The 13334-nt window shown below is 45.6% G+C and overlaps 1 protein-coding gene across 3 annotated transcripts in view; it reads left to right on the top strand.

The window, feature by feature from the left end:
• The window catches only part of TOX2 (TOX high mobility group box family member 2), a 257719-nt gene that overhangs the window by 228343 nt on the left and 16042 nt on the right, over positions 1-13334 (top strand). For all 3 annotated transcript variants that reach the window (XM_084645625.1, XM_084645627.1, XM_084645626.1), the window contains one exon: positions 7640-7720. In XM_084645625.1, the coding sequence (XP_084501751.1) occupies positions 7640-7720 (81 nt within the window). The remainder of the gene's footprint in view (positions 1-7639; positions 7721-13334) is intronic.

Raw genomic sequence — 13334 nt, 5'->3', positions numbered from 1 at the left:
CTTCTCCTAAGAGAGCCAAGACAGAAATCTAGTGTGTGCTTGTTATTTCCTTGATATTCTCCCAGGATACCTTAGGTGGGGTGCTGTCTTCCTCCCACTCCTTACCCAAAACAGCTGCTTCCTCCTCAGCTGAGGGAGGAGGGGAAAGAGAGGACAGGCCCGTGAGAACCATTTCTCCCACTCCACCCTGTGTGCAAGTTTCTTAGCTGGCACCATGCATTCTGGTCACCATCCTCCCTAGCCTGTGGATCCATCTTCACTGCACTGGGATATGCCATTCCTCCAGGCCATGGAGTGGGTATTTTCCCAGTGAGTGACTGCAATCATGCGTGCGTACGTACACCCACACACACACTCTCTCCACATCATCCATGTCCAATCACTCATGTCAACCCAAGCTTACGTAGCACCACTGTTCTTTGTCTTTCCTCCATTAGCTTACATTTCATTGGCATCATATCTCCTTCTTCCCGTGCTTCCTTTTTTTAAGGTCTCTACTCAGCAACGTATTCCCAAGTCCACAGTAGCTCTAATAGTTTGAACCACCATTAACACTAGGCTCAAAGAACGAGGCAGGGGCTGCATGCTCACCTCCTATGGGTACAGCCCCAAACCCACATTATAAGCTTGCTCTGTCTTTAAAGTCTCCTATCTGTGATTTCACCTTGGCTTTTATTTTAATTACATCATGATAAACTGCTCCAAAATATAAAAACCTTTTGATTTGTCATCACTGGAGATTTAGGCATGAAACAGAGCACAGGCCAATGAAAATAACATTCCCTGGGTTCATACCAGGAGTGCCCTCTTCAGCCACCGCACAGTACTTGTTATCACCAGCATGGGCACTTTTTACTTTATTAACACTGCAGTATCTCAACTGTACTATGTAATTTGGAGGCTGCTCTCCCATAGTGAACCCTCAGGCCAGCAGTTCTGTCTGCAGGATATTACACCTGCACATGTCAGTGCTCCTCCGGGGACAAACAACAGAACAAGGCTGGGGCTTGCCAGACCTGGCATTTTCTTCCTACAGTAGCTGAGGAGAAGAAACAAACTTCTTCCGCACCGTATGGGCTGCACTGCTTTCACATTTGACTTCCGGGTGTTGGGCCCTGGATAGTTTTCTTGCCGTGCACCAGCTGGTGTCACCTCTCTTGTACCAAATCTTTAGCTTTTCTGTGTTGATACAAAACAGCAAGTTTTCTTGCTCCGTGTCACTTAAGGTTGCTTCTACTTTGTATGGCATGTACTCCTTATCTACTACTCATGGCATTATTATTAGAACACATTGCCCCTGGGGTGTGGGGGACGTTGCCCAGGAAGTCGGAGGAGTTGTCCACCTGGGAGACCTTGGGGTTGACGGTGGCAAAGGCCTGAGTGGGGAGAGAGTCATCAGGAGTACAGGGCAGAGAGGACCAGTGCATGCAGCTCTATATGGTCTGTATAGGATAGTCCATATGGGACTGCCAGTGGGCAGTGAGGATGGTAGGGCCATATGGAGGACATTGCCCAGGCAGGATGCACAGCTGCAGGCTGTATATGGTTATAGTGTGTTAGGATAGTTCATATGGAGTTATACTGCCCAGTGAGGACCATGGTCAGTCTGGGTTGGTGGCAATGTTGGTAATGGTCTGTATGGCTTTATATAGCGATACAGTCACATTTAGAGTGGGGAGGTAAAGGGGGAAGGCTGGTCATTATTGAGTCATATGGCATGGGGCTGGATGGGTCATATAGAGTTATGTGGTGGGGGTGCAAAGGGGGAGCAGTTTGATCCTCTTCATTATGAAATGCACCAAATTTGCCTTCAGAAATAACAATAATACCAAACTGCACCTTGGTGGTATATATTTGGTATTTAAAACGAAAAAAACCCCTCCAGATTTCACCAAAAAACTATACTTTCTGGGCAAAGACAATCAGTCGGTTGGGTGGTAATTGTCACTGTAAAATGTTTCTGTGGTAGTTCTGGGTTCCTTTTCACCCCCCCCCCCCCGCCCCACGTTACAAACCAGTTTCTTTTCAAACAGCAGGGCTGGAATGGAAAGGTTATTGATACCGCTACTCCTGTCATCCTGTGTGTGCGCAACACAGAGCAGTTCCACGGGCGTCAGCAGGGTCCGGAATAATTGTCTTCTCTAATTAACTGGTTATCAAACAAGAACATTTCATTAGGGTACAATTACTAGCTGCTTTGCTGAGACACAGGAGGTGTCAGGATTACGACTCCAACGTATGCTTCTTACAGCTCTGATATTTTTTTTCATAATCACTAACTGTATTTGCTCCCCCCCCGCCACCATCCTCCACCCCCTCCCTTAATGACTAATGAATTCTGCTTACGAATAAGCAAAATAAATCAGCAGGCATGACAGATTATCAAGGAACACATGTAAAATATTTGGAGCATCTTTAAATCTGATAAATGACTTTGAAATTAAAATCCCTGGGAGAAAATGTGATTTAATTAGAAAGTAGCATGGTTCTGTCAATATTTAAATGAAAACTTTAAAAGGTCATAAACACTGCTTCAAAGCTCCTTTAACACAGAGGCGTTTTAAACGGCTTCACTAGGATCTGCTGTTCACACTTAAGCCCTACATTTTCAAAGTGTCATGCAGTGTTTTTAGCCACAAGACTCCCATGGCTCAATGTGTAAATTCTTGGCCCCACTGAGTGGGAGTTTTGCCATTGACTTCAGTGAAGCCAGGATTTTACCACATAAAGTCAGGTCTGGGCTGTGACCTAAACAAGGTTGCCACCAGTTGTGTTAACGTCATACGGAATAAGGTTTAACGGTCAGCGTAGAACCGCTGAGTGTGTCAGGACAATTGTTGGCCATCATGTTTGGACATGGTGACATTTTGTCCTGAGGATCATGTGGCTAAATCCACACGCACATACACACAGCTCTTTGAAAGCTACTTCAGATAGATTCCTGCTGGAGTGTTTCCAGAGTCACCTTCCCCTAATGTTACTCAGCCCTAGTGGATCTAATAGATCTCAGATTCCAGGACTTGGCAACAATTTCCAAGTAGCACATGCCAAGAAGTCTCCCCACCTCCCCTATGTGAAGGGCAAGCCGTATGGCTGCTGTGTGAGAAGGACTTGGAGGAGGATGCTTCAGAAAGAGTGCAGACCCTGGGAAGGCTCTCAGAATATATTAATCTGTGACTTACTGTAGTCTCGCAGTGCTGAGCTTCCAGATGCCTCGTGTTTCCTTAAGAGTTCAGCACACTTCAGCATCGATTAAGGAGACGAAATGTCGGTGGAGCTCCCCTCTAACTTGCCACCTTCAGGAAGAGGACAAGTAGCTCAGAAGTGCAACTTCTCGCCGGAAATGACCATTCCAAGTGTCACCACAGTAAATGTGTCAAAAGGAGAAACTGCCCGTTTATTTTTAAAACAAAAAAAATCTCTCGAGGGGCTTCTGCAGGCCCGAGGAGGAATAGTTTGATGTCAGGTTGGTTCCACACTTTTCCACAAAGCAGTTTTTCCTTTTAGGGACCACAGCCGCCTAAATAGTGCACCACATATTACATTGCAACATCAGCCTAGAGTAGTGTCATAAATCTAGTTCAGCAGCAGGAGACCATTATCCTGTGACAAAGTTCCCTTCTGTTATTACTGCTTCTTAATATGAGGTCTCTTTGTTCAATTATCATGTAATAGATTGCTGTAGCAACTACAAGTTACTGGCACTTTCCAAATACAAGAGAAGACGCAGTTCCTGCGTCAAATTGCTTACAATCTAAAAAGACAAAGACCGATGAAGGAGGTGGGAAAGGGCTCTAACACACAAGCAAAGTGACTGGGGTGATAAGCACGTGACTTATTCGTTATTTGTTTCTTATTGTTTGTTTGTTAAGTTAAAAACTCTAAAATTCTCCTTCCTCCCCACTCTCCCAAGCACTATATTGCTGCTTCTCTGTGTGTACAGATGACAATAGTGTCCATGTCATTGAATGAGCTTCCATGCAGCGTTTGAGTCAAGAGCACTTTTAGTTTATGTGCTTCCAAAGACAAGAAAATCTCGTCCTAGGTATTTTATAGCAGCATAAGAGGAAAATAAATATGGTTTTGATTCATCACCATCAGATATGGTCGTTGTTATGTACTGACTTGAGAGATGGGGATGGATATTTCATTGTTATACTGGCATCTGATATTGCATTTGAGAGCATCTATTAAAAGCAAATTCCTCAGTATTACATATTCCTTTATACAAACCAATGAAGAGGACATGGGATTGAAAAGCCCCTGTGAAGAGGATGGCGTCCTTCATGCACTGGGACCAGATGAATGTTTTTCTGCACATTTTGGAAGAAACAATTTCAGCTCTGAAATCATTTCTGATTAGCTTTCATCCAATTTTCAGCCTTTACACGCAAGATGATCTTTAAAATGTCTGCCTCCCAATCTTGCACTCAGATCCTTTGTTAGTGTATCTGAGTTGAAGCAGTACATGACTGCAGCATGAATAAAAAAGTGTGTTCCAACTGGAACCATCTTTCCTGACACTGTTTTAGACACATGCCTGCACACCCAAACACTCACACATCGGTATGTGTATAATGCATATGTGTATGTGCATTTATAGGTGTGGCTGATAGCACCACTTACTATTAAGGTTGCCTGATAATATATACAATATAGGCAGTGTATATGATGTATATTACACAACAAAAAATACGTTAAAAGCGAATAAAGGCTGCAAACTCTAGCACTCAAAAATTAGGAAATGTCAGAATTAAATATGTCTCTGTATTCTTAATTGGGTTCCTGTGTATGTATGCTAGACATCACACAGGAAGTCTGTGAAGAGTCCCCAGCTCTCCTGGGTTCCATCAGTGCCTTAACTACAAAAAAGCATCCTTTCTAATTCTGTTCTTGCACCATCCACTCAGTGAACTGAATGAGGCAGGGACCATGTAGAACAAATGTGATCGTTACTAAAGATTGTATCATAAAGCTTCCTACTAAGGGAGAAATTAAGATTGCATGGGCAACCTTGATTCTCCATTTCTCACTTTAGAGGGCTTGACTTTGTCATTTTAATGGTCTTTTAACCTAATTTTTTGTATCAAATTTCGTATCTTTTAAGTGAAAAGCCAGAAATTTCATCCTGGGAAACCATATTGACTCCTGCGTGATCTTTAGATCTGTGGGGCTGCTAAATATGCTCAGTGGGCATGAATGTCTGTGGGCTGGAACACCTTCTCAATTCTATTCACTTTACTGGAAGTTTTGCATGTGCAAGGACTTCAGGACCAGGCCCAACATCTCCCAGATTGATCCTTTTCAGAAGTGTAAAGAGAAATGATCCCATTCTTAGACGGTGCATTCAACCTAGAGCAAGTATGGTTTGTAAATTACAATCCTAAGGAAAGAAATAGCATGATGCAAAACCTCACACCCCTTTTTTGCCTTTCTGATACTACTGGGGCCACAATTATTTGAACTCTCACTGCCCAGTGTGGTAATACTGCGGGTCTGCAACAGCTATCAAGGCTGAGAGACCAGACATAGTAAGATAAAAAAGATCAGGGTGTGGACAGACACGACACAACGGGACATGCCAGGCAGGCGCCTTCAGGGTGTGCAGAAATGTGTGAACTCACTGGTAAAAACATTATTTACTCTTTGGCATTTGACTGTAATAAAATACTAATTTGTAACTGGATGGTTATCTTCCAATCCAGCCTGAGTAAGGGGCAGCGCAGGAACCAGATTGTGACTGGAGCTTGGACAGTTTAATCTCCCTTCCAGGCTGACTCAGCTGCACTGGCCAATTTATTGGCAGCATGGGGGTGGAGCCATAGCTCTGCCCAATCCCTGTCCATCTGAGCAGGGAAGGTCATAGCCCCGCAGGGGCTGCTCATCCCTTTGCACAGATCTTCGGGTGCACATAGCCCACAAAGGGAAGAAAGGGGGCTCCTTATAGCTCCTTGCCCCCCTGACAGGCATGGAGCTGGGCTCACAGGTGAGTCCTTGGTCATTTACATTACTTGACTATAATACATGATGCCATGATAGAAACACATGGCGAAAAAGAACTGAAAATCCCCTGTGGACATCAGCATATTTATTGTTGTAAAGTTGTTGTTTTGAAAGAAGAGTTAAATGCATTCAAATCTGTTCTAACTGAAGTTAACTTTGACTTGTTTGATGAGAGATTTGGGTTTCACACGGGAGGTTAGTAGATATTTTATTTCAGTAATTTCCTCCCTTGCCCAAATTTTTCTTTCATTTGAAAATATTTTTCTCACTTGATCATTTTAACTGGTTCCAGTTTGGTCCTTGAGGGCCATTGGGGAATCGGCCTGCATGAGACAGGGCTGTATTTCTGTGCCAGTTCTACAGACAGCTCACCAGATTCTGCTAATACTTATGCTCCTTGCAGCCTGTTGACTTCATACTAAGGTTTCATGAGTGTCATTCTGAGCTGAAAATTAGCCCAGCACAATACAGCTACAGTAAAACAATTGTTCTTATGGTAGAAAGAGACTAAATATCAGACTTGTTAAAGTCTGCAAAGCTCCATTTAGTGATGCTGAGTCTCAGGATATGTAGTGTTTTTCTCAAAGCACCAATTCGTGGCGAATCTCCGCATTCATTTGAAAAGGAAAATTAAGTTTCTAGCCCTTAAGGTTGCAGAGAAAAGCTTGAAAACATGAGCCTTAAAGACTCAAAAGCAGAAGGCAAAGAAAAAGAACCCAAAATTTAGGATTTCTGAAAATGTTGTGATTTTTAAATATGATTTTAAACATGATTTTGGGGGGCCTGACTCATGATTTTTGAACATTTGGAATTTGCAGTGTTGGGAGGCTTCCTTATATTGAATTAATTTGTTGGTACTTTTTCAAGTACCTGGAGCAGATTCTGTTCTCATTCACACACGGGGTAACAGTATGGAATGACTCCATTGACTGCACACCAGCGTCAGCGACAGCGGACCTCCTCCCCCTGACTCCATGACCCTCACTCTTACCATGAAGACTTTCCCCATGTATTTCAATGAAATAGACAAAATCTCACTCATTCAGATAACCACAGCTTGACAGCCCTGGTAGCCATGAATCAAAGGGTGAGTGAAAAGGCACCTCTCTCTGAAACAGGTCTCTGGCTAGGGCAGATGTCAGCATAGAACCCTGATGGGGTTCTATTTTTTGTAATAGATTTGCTCCATTGACAGGGCTGTCCACTTTGGCATGCACCAGGAACACAGACTTCTCTGAACTATGCCATGAGAGAGAGGCTGTCCTTACCTCCCCAACCCACTCTCTCAGATACCATGGCAATGAGCACGTACAAATACTTAGCAAGGTTCAGATATCTAGCAAGGTTCAGATAAGGTCCCGCCCCAACTTCCCCAATATCTAAGGGTGTTCAGATGTAGGGGTTTGTTTGGGGCAAATTTTTCTCTCTCTCCCTCCCCCGCCCCCTTGGCAGCAGCACCTCAGTGAGAAATCAGCTTTTCCTGCATACTGTATTTTAAGGCCCCATCCCCGTTCCTTGTAACAAAGCAATGCAGCCCAGTGGAGACACGGGCGATCTGAGGAGGGTGAGATGTAGCAGTGCCAGACAGCACCCTGTTTTGCTTTATTAATTATTATTCATTGTTTGGTCCTTTCAGGCATATAAGAGGAAAACAGAAGCTGCGAAGAAGGAGTATCTAAAGGCTCTGGCAGCCTACAGGGCCAGCTTGGTTTCCAAGGTAACAGACAATGTGTTTCATACATGCGTCTCTATGGATGTGGCAATGATGAATTAGCTGGAACTCATGGAAATCTCTGGGGAGGAGCAAGTTTGTAAGAAATACACTGTAACCGTGCTATCAAAACTAATATCAGTGTTAAATACCTTCTGGAAGAGCTAAATGAAATGCTCTGCAGCACGACTTGAGCATACACAATGCAGTGTGGGTGCCAATTTTTTTTCCTTAACACACCAAAATAAGATCTAATTTATTATGGCACATTGGAGTGTTTGAAGGCAGGGCTTCCATGATCCCTCACTGCAGTTGGATTGCTCTGTAACCACACTGAGTAATAACTGATTTGCAGCTTTAGATAGGTTTCCATTTTGTCTTGGTTCCTCCCGCCCCCCCATCAGAGGGGGCTGAATTGTCAGCACTACGTTGACATCGCTCAAAGGTGAGATGTTATTTGATTCCATTACCCGGTTCTGTCACTCACTTACACCATTCCAGAGCATGGTGCTTGGATTCTTTACACCACTCTTGCAATTAGCTTCCAGGTAATAGGCTGACGAGCAAAAGGATTTGCAATATACAGGCATTTTGCAAAAGGAACTAAAGATAATGGGCCAGATCCGCAGCTGGTATAATTTGGGGCAGCAATGTCCATGGATTTACACCAGCTGAGGATCGGCTATGGTGGTTTTATAACTCTTTGGAGGTTTTGTCCCTTCCATGCCCACAACAGGAGACTTTCGTACCCATTACAGGAAAGTCAGCTTAGGGGACTCTCAGTACATTAATTCATGGCCTTACATGGGAGTGTGCAGAACAGAAGTAACGCCCAAGCCCAGTGCCCCCCTCACTTGCCAGTGTCTCCTAGAATGGTAGTGTGAGCCGTACACCCTCTTCAGCATGTCTGTCTGAGTGCCCATGGCCATTGATCAGGACACTGTTTGCCTTTCAAAGTAAGAGGAAGGAAGAACCTTCTGCTGGATTTAATTCCTGAGAGAGGAGAAAGGAACTGGTCTGTAAGGTTCCTAGATACAACCTGCAGATGTGAGTGTATTCCCCAATTTCCACTCCTGGCTCACCACTGATCATCTTGCTGTTTACCATCTGTGTCCTTATCAGCAGGTACCACCGCAGTCAATGGGCATCTCTGTCCATGGGGAGGAGGGAACACGTATGCTGACTTTGTCCACCTCCCAGTGGCTGCCTTCTCATATCCCAGGCCCCTTCTCCTGTCCCCTGAATCAAGAGGGGCCATGAGCACTGCAGCGAGTGATGCTCCTGACTCCTGGAAAGGGCTGGGGTGGCAAGGTGAGCCCTAAACTGTTCTGGAGCTGGGCTAAGTAGCCGGACTGGAGCCACATGTGCTGAGCTATCAGTTCAGCCCTGCTGGTGGCTCCGGCTGTGAGTCCAGCGCCCTGTGCAGTGTGAATACCCAGTCACTCCATTGGTGTCGGTGGTGTTACTGTGAATTCACACTGCTGCCAGTGAAAGCACACGGGGCACCTCCAGACTAGCAGGGAGGAGACTTTGGCTGTGTGAGGGAGGAATAGCAACTCCTTCTGGAGGGCACAGGTTCACACTGCGTGGGAAGAGTCCTGAAGGAGCAGCACAGCCATCTGCAGAGCAGAGCCCACGGTGTGATAGTGTTACAGGGCTCTGAGGTGGTTGTTTATTTTGGCTCCCTGGGAAGAGAAGGTTTTAGTTTCCCCTCCCCTGAGTCTGTCCTCTGCAGACCACCCTCCAGGTCCCATTTCTCTTCCCCACCCCAGCCAGTCCTATCTTTCTTTCCTTTCCTCCCAACCTGTCTTCCCCATTTCTCTCTCTGCATCACTCGGGTGGGGAGGTTGCCTTCCATCCACCTCACTCCCCCACTACAGCTCCTGATCTGGGGTGGTCTCCTATGGTGTGGAGGGCAGTCGGCTTCTTCCTGCACCAGAACTCCCCCCATGGTGCCCCTTGGCCTATCCAGCTTAGTCCTCAAGTAGCACCTGTTGGCCTCAATGCCTGGAAGCACCCAGTGCTTCCCTTTCTCTCTCTTGATGTGGCCTGGGTGCTGTAGTAGACTCGGGGTGCAATTCCAGATGCTAGTTGAGTGGAGGTAGAGGCAACATCAGTGGAAGTGGAGAGCGGGGGCAGAGGATCAACCCTCCCGCCAGGTAGCGTTACTTCTGGGTTGTGACTTACCAGGTCAGTGCACAATATGGGACAAGACAGGAGTGCCGATATCACAGCAGTAGGTTCCATAGAAACAATATAGATTCTCTTTGTCCTGCAGCTATTCTTGCCCCATTGAACAGGGCTGGATCTGGGAGGAGGGGAGTTATATGCAGGCAGTAGATTCTCTGGACCATCATTATAGGGGAAAGTGCCTGTACTTTGTCATTGGAATTGTGCTAATGTTTCCTCCCCGCTCCTCTGTGCTTACTCTTCTCTTCCATTTAGGTTTGTGCACAGCACAGTGCTAGGGAGAGTTTACTTTGGTGTAATCTAATGGATAGGTCTGCAGTTCAGGCAGACCTTCTAAATGGAAACAGAAGTCTGCGGTGCATTCAAGAAGGGGAGAAGGGTGCTGTTTCCCCATGCCAGGTTAGGAGAGAAGGTTAAAAACGAATGTGAATGAATTCCTAGAAAACAGGAAAGTGTACCGTCCCAAACAGTGAAGAAATAAATAGCTAATTAGTGCCATAACAGCTGTGAGCTGGGTAAATAACACATGGCAACAGCAACAGTAAAAAATAAAAACAACCTTCTCTGCTAGAGAGGAGGAATCCAGTCCAGAGGAGAAAGGATGGAGAGAGAATGGATCTGCCACTGTCAGTTCTGGAAGTATATAAATGTCACTCTCAGTGAGGTCCCAGGCAGTGCTTAATTTGTGCCAGGGGTTGAGCCCTGCCACCTCTCAGCTTGGCAGTTCAGAGCCCCAGCCCCTCTGGCCTTGCTGCTTCAGTTATGAAAGTAAAAAAATTTCTTGAGCTCAGGAACCTCTCTTGTTACAAATTAAGCACTGGTCCCAGGACATTAGTATCACACTTCTGAGATCTTGGCTCATCTCCTTCTGCTGGTTGGGTGTTCCTCATGCCCCCTTTATACCTTCACGGTTTCATACAGTAAATTTCATTCTGTTCGCTGTACCCAGTTACTCTATCCCCTTTACATCCCTGTGCACTTTCTGACATGAAGCCATTGTGGGTTCTCAGCAGCTCTGGCCATCTCTGCGGGGTTGGGTCTCAGGTCGGCTGTCATTGAGTCACATGGGCTCTGAGGTGTCCCAGGTCAGAAAGAGGGTATCAGATTGAGCGATGCTGTGTGCAGCCTGGACTCAGGGAGACAGACTGCTGAGACTCGGTGGTGTTTGGAGAATGTTAGCAAAGGGCATGGAGAAGGACAGAACTGAGGGAAAGATTTCAGAGTAACAGCCGTGTTAGTCTGTATTCGCAAAAAGAAAAGGAGTACTTGTGGTACCTTAGAGACTAACCAATTTATTTGAGCATGAGCTTTCGTGAGCTACAGCTCACTTCATCAGATGCATCCAATGAAGTGAGCTGTAGCTCACAAAAGCTCATGCTCAAATAAATTGGTTAGTCTCTAAGGTGCCACAAGTACTCCTTTTCTTTTAACTGAGGGAAAGTAGCCACTGGCATGTGAGGAACAAGAGGGACCCAATGAGCAGGGCCTAACCAAGGGTTAGGGTGGTTGAGACTAGCTAGAGGCAAGTGTCCCCATGCTGAAGGATAGTAGCAGGACTTGGAATCAGGTTCACATGGGAAGGGGAGGAGACCTGGGTGGGAGGAACAAGGAATGGGGATGGATTGATGGGAAAGATCTCAAAGGTTTGGCTAAACATCCAAATCTCATACTCTGAATGATGCCTTTTAAGTATCTTCCATTGCTAGCACCTTGCTGGCAGGGGACTGCCTTCCCTCAGTGGTTGTTATCAGTGCTGTCTCTCTTCCTGCACCATGGTAGTGCATCTCTATTTTGGCTAGCACTCTACAAGAAGCAGAGGCAGATTTCTATGCTGTGTCTATGGCCCTTGCAGGCTGACATCACACATGCACATCGCTCAGCCAGCCAGAACTCTGAAGGAGCAACGGCTCAGCTTCATGGCCCATCAACGTGACTCAAACGCTGCACGTGGCTTCAGCTGACAAGGTCCACAAGGAAACGGAACATCCTCATCAACATCCTGTAGAAGATGGGAGGCGTAGAGACAAATCACCAATAAATGTCTTTCCTTGACTAGTTTCAGAGTAGCAGCCATGTTAGTCTATATTCACAAAAAGAAAAGGAGGACTTGTGGCACCTTAGAGACTAACCAATTTATTTGAGCATAAGCTTTCGTGAGCTACAGCTCACTTCATCGGATGCATTCGACAGTCAGCCAGGGAGAAGCCCAACCCACTTGTGAAACCACAGAGGGAGAATCTTAAATATAGGACATCAGCCTGACTTCTCTCCCCCCTCTCTCCCAATTGTGGTAGAATGTGACCTGTCCACTGTATGGCAGTGGAACTAGGTGTAGCTGTTGGCCCTTTCCTGCAGAGGGCGCCATCACAGTGAAGGACCAAACTAAGCTTCTGCCCTTGCTGAAGGTGTGGAGGGAGGGGACCGAATATACGCTTTCCTTTAAGAATTGGGACTGCCTTCAATGACAAGGGTGCCTGGCATGGAAACCTGTTAAACTTGCATGGGCTGATAGGCCCCGGGAGTGAGACTGTGTCAGACTGAGAGCTTAGTGATGTCAGCCTATTGTTAATATTGTGCAGAATTATACTTCATGTTAAAAATAACCCTGCATGGCTTAAACTGGAATGTAATTACAACCGGAGTAGCTACACATGTCATGCTGTGCAGTGAGCACCGAGGCATCTTGCCTCAGAGTTAACCGAGCCACACTTGAAGGTTAAGAGCTGTGGCGAAAAGGTCAAAAAGGAAGTAATCTAACTCCCTTTCACTGGTTTAAGTGTTTAAAAAGATTCATAACCGCTCTGAATGTATTTAGTATGAGCTTGCCGGGCTATTCTGATTTTGGAATGCTGTTCGTGCTGCCTTTAATACAGTGCAGCAGTATCTCGGTGCATACAGCAAGAAAGCAATAATCACTGTTGTGTGGGGGAGCGGTTAGAGAGAGCTGGAGTTTCAAAGAGTGAGTTTCACATTTAAATAAATGTGGAAATGAGATCATTTAGAGGCAAAGATATTTCCTGTGTCGGTATGTGCCTTAAAAACTTGCCTGTTGCTTCAGATAAGTAAACAGGTATTTGCAGTTAGAGAAACTTAGTATTTGTTGTATGCAAGTAAGCATAGGAGGTACAAGGGGATATTGCGGGGGGGCCCAATCCTGCTCCTACACACACTGCATCATCCGGGGTGACCTTCCTACTAGGGCTTAGTTTTATTGGTAAATCAAATCACAAGGCAATGTTGCCGAGTACATAGAGCTCTGGAGCTCAGGAGACCTGGGTTCTAGTCCTTGCTCTGCCACTGGGCTGCTGGGTGACCTTGGGCAAATCATTTCACCTCCCTGTGCATCTGTTTCCTCATCTGTAAAATGGGGTAATAATACTGCCCTCCTTTGAAAAGTGCTGTAAGATCTACCGATGAAAAATGCTGGCTA

Source organism: Lepidochelys olivacea, assembly GCF_965140295.1.
Source record: "Lepidochelys olivacea isolate rLepOli2 genome assembly, chromosome: 13".
Lineage (NCBI taxonomy): Eukaryota > Metazoa > Chordata > Testudines > Cheloniidae > Lepidochelys > Lepidochelys olivacea.
This window is presented reverse-complemented; position numbering and strand designations above follow the sequence as displayed.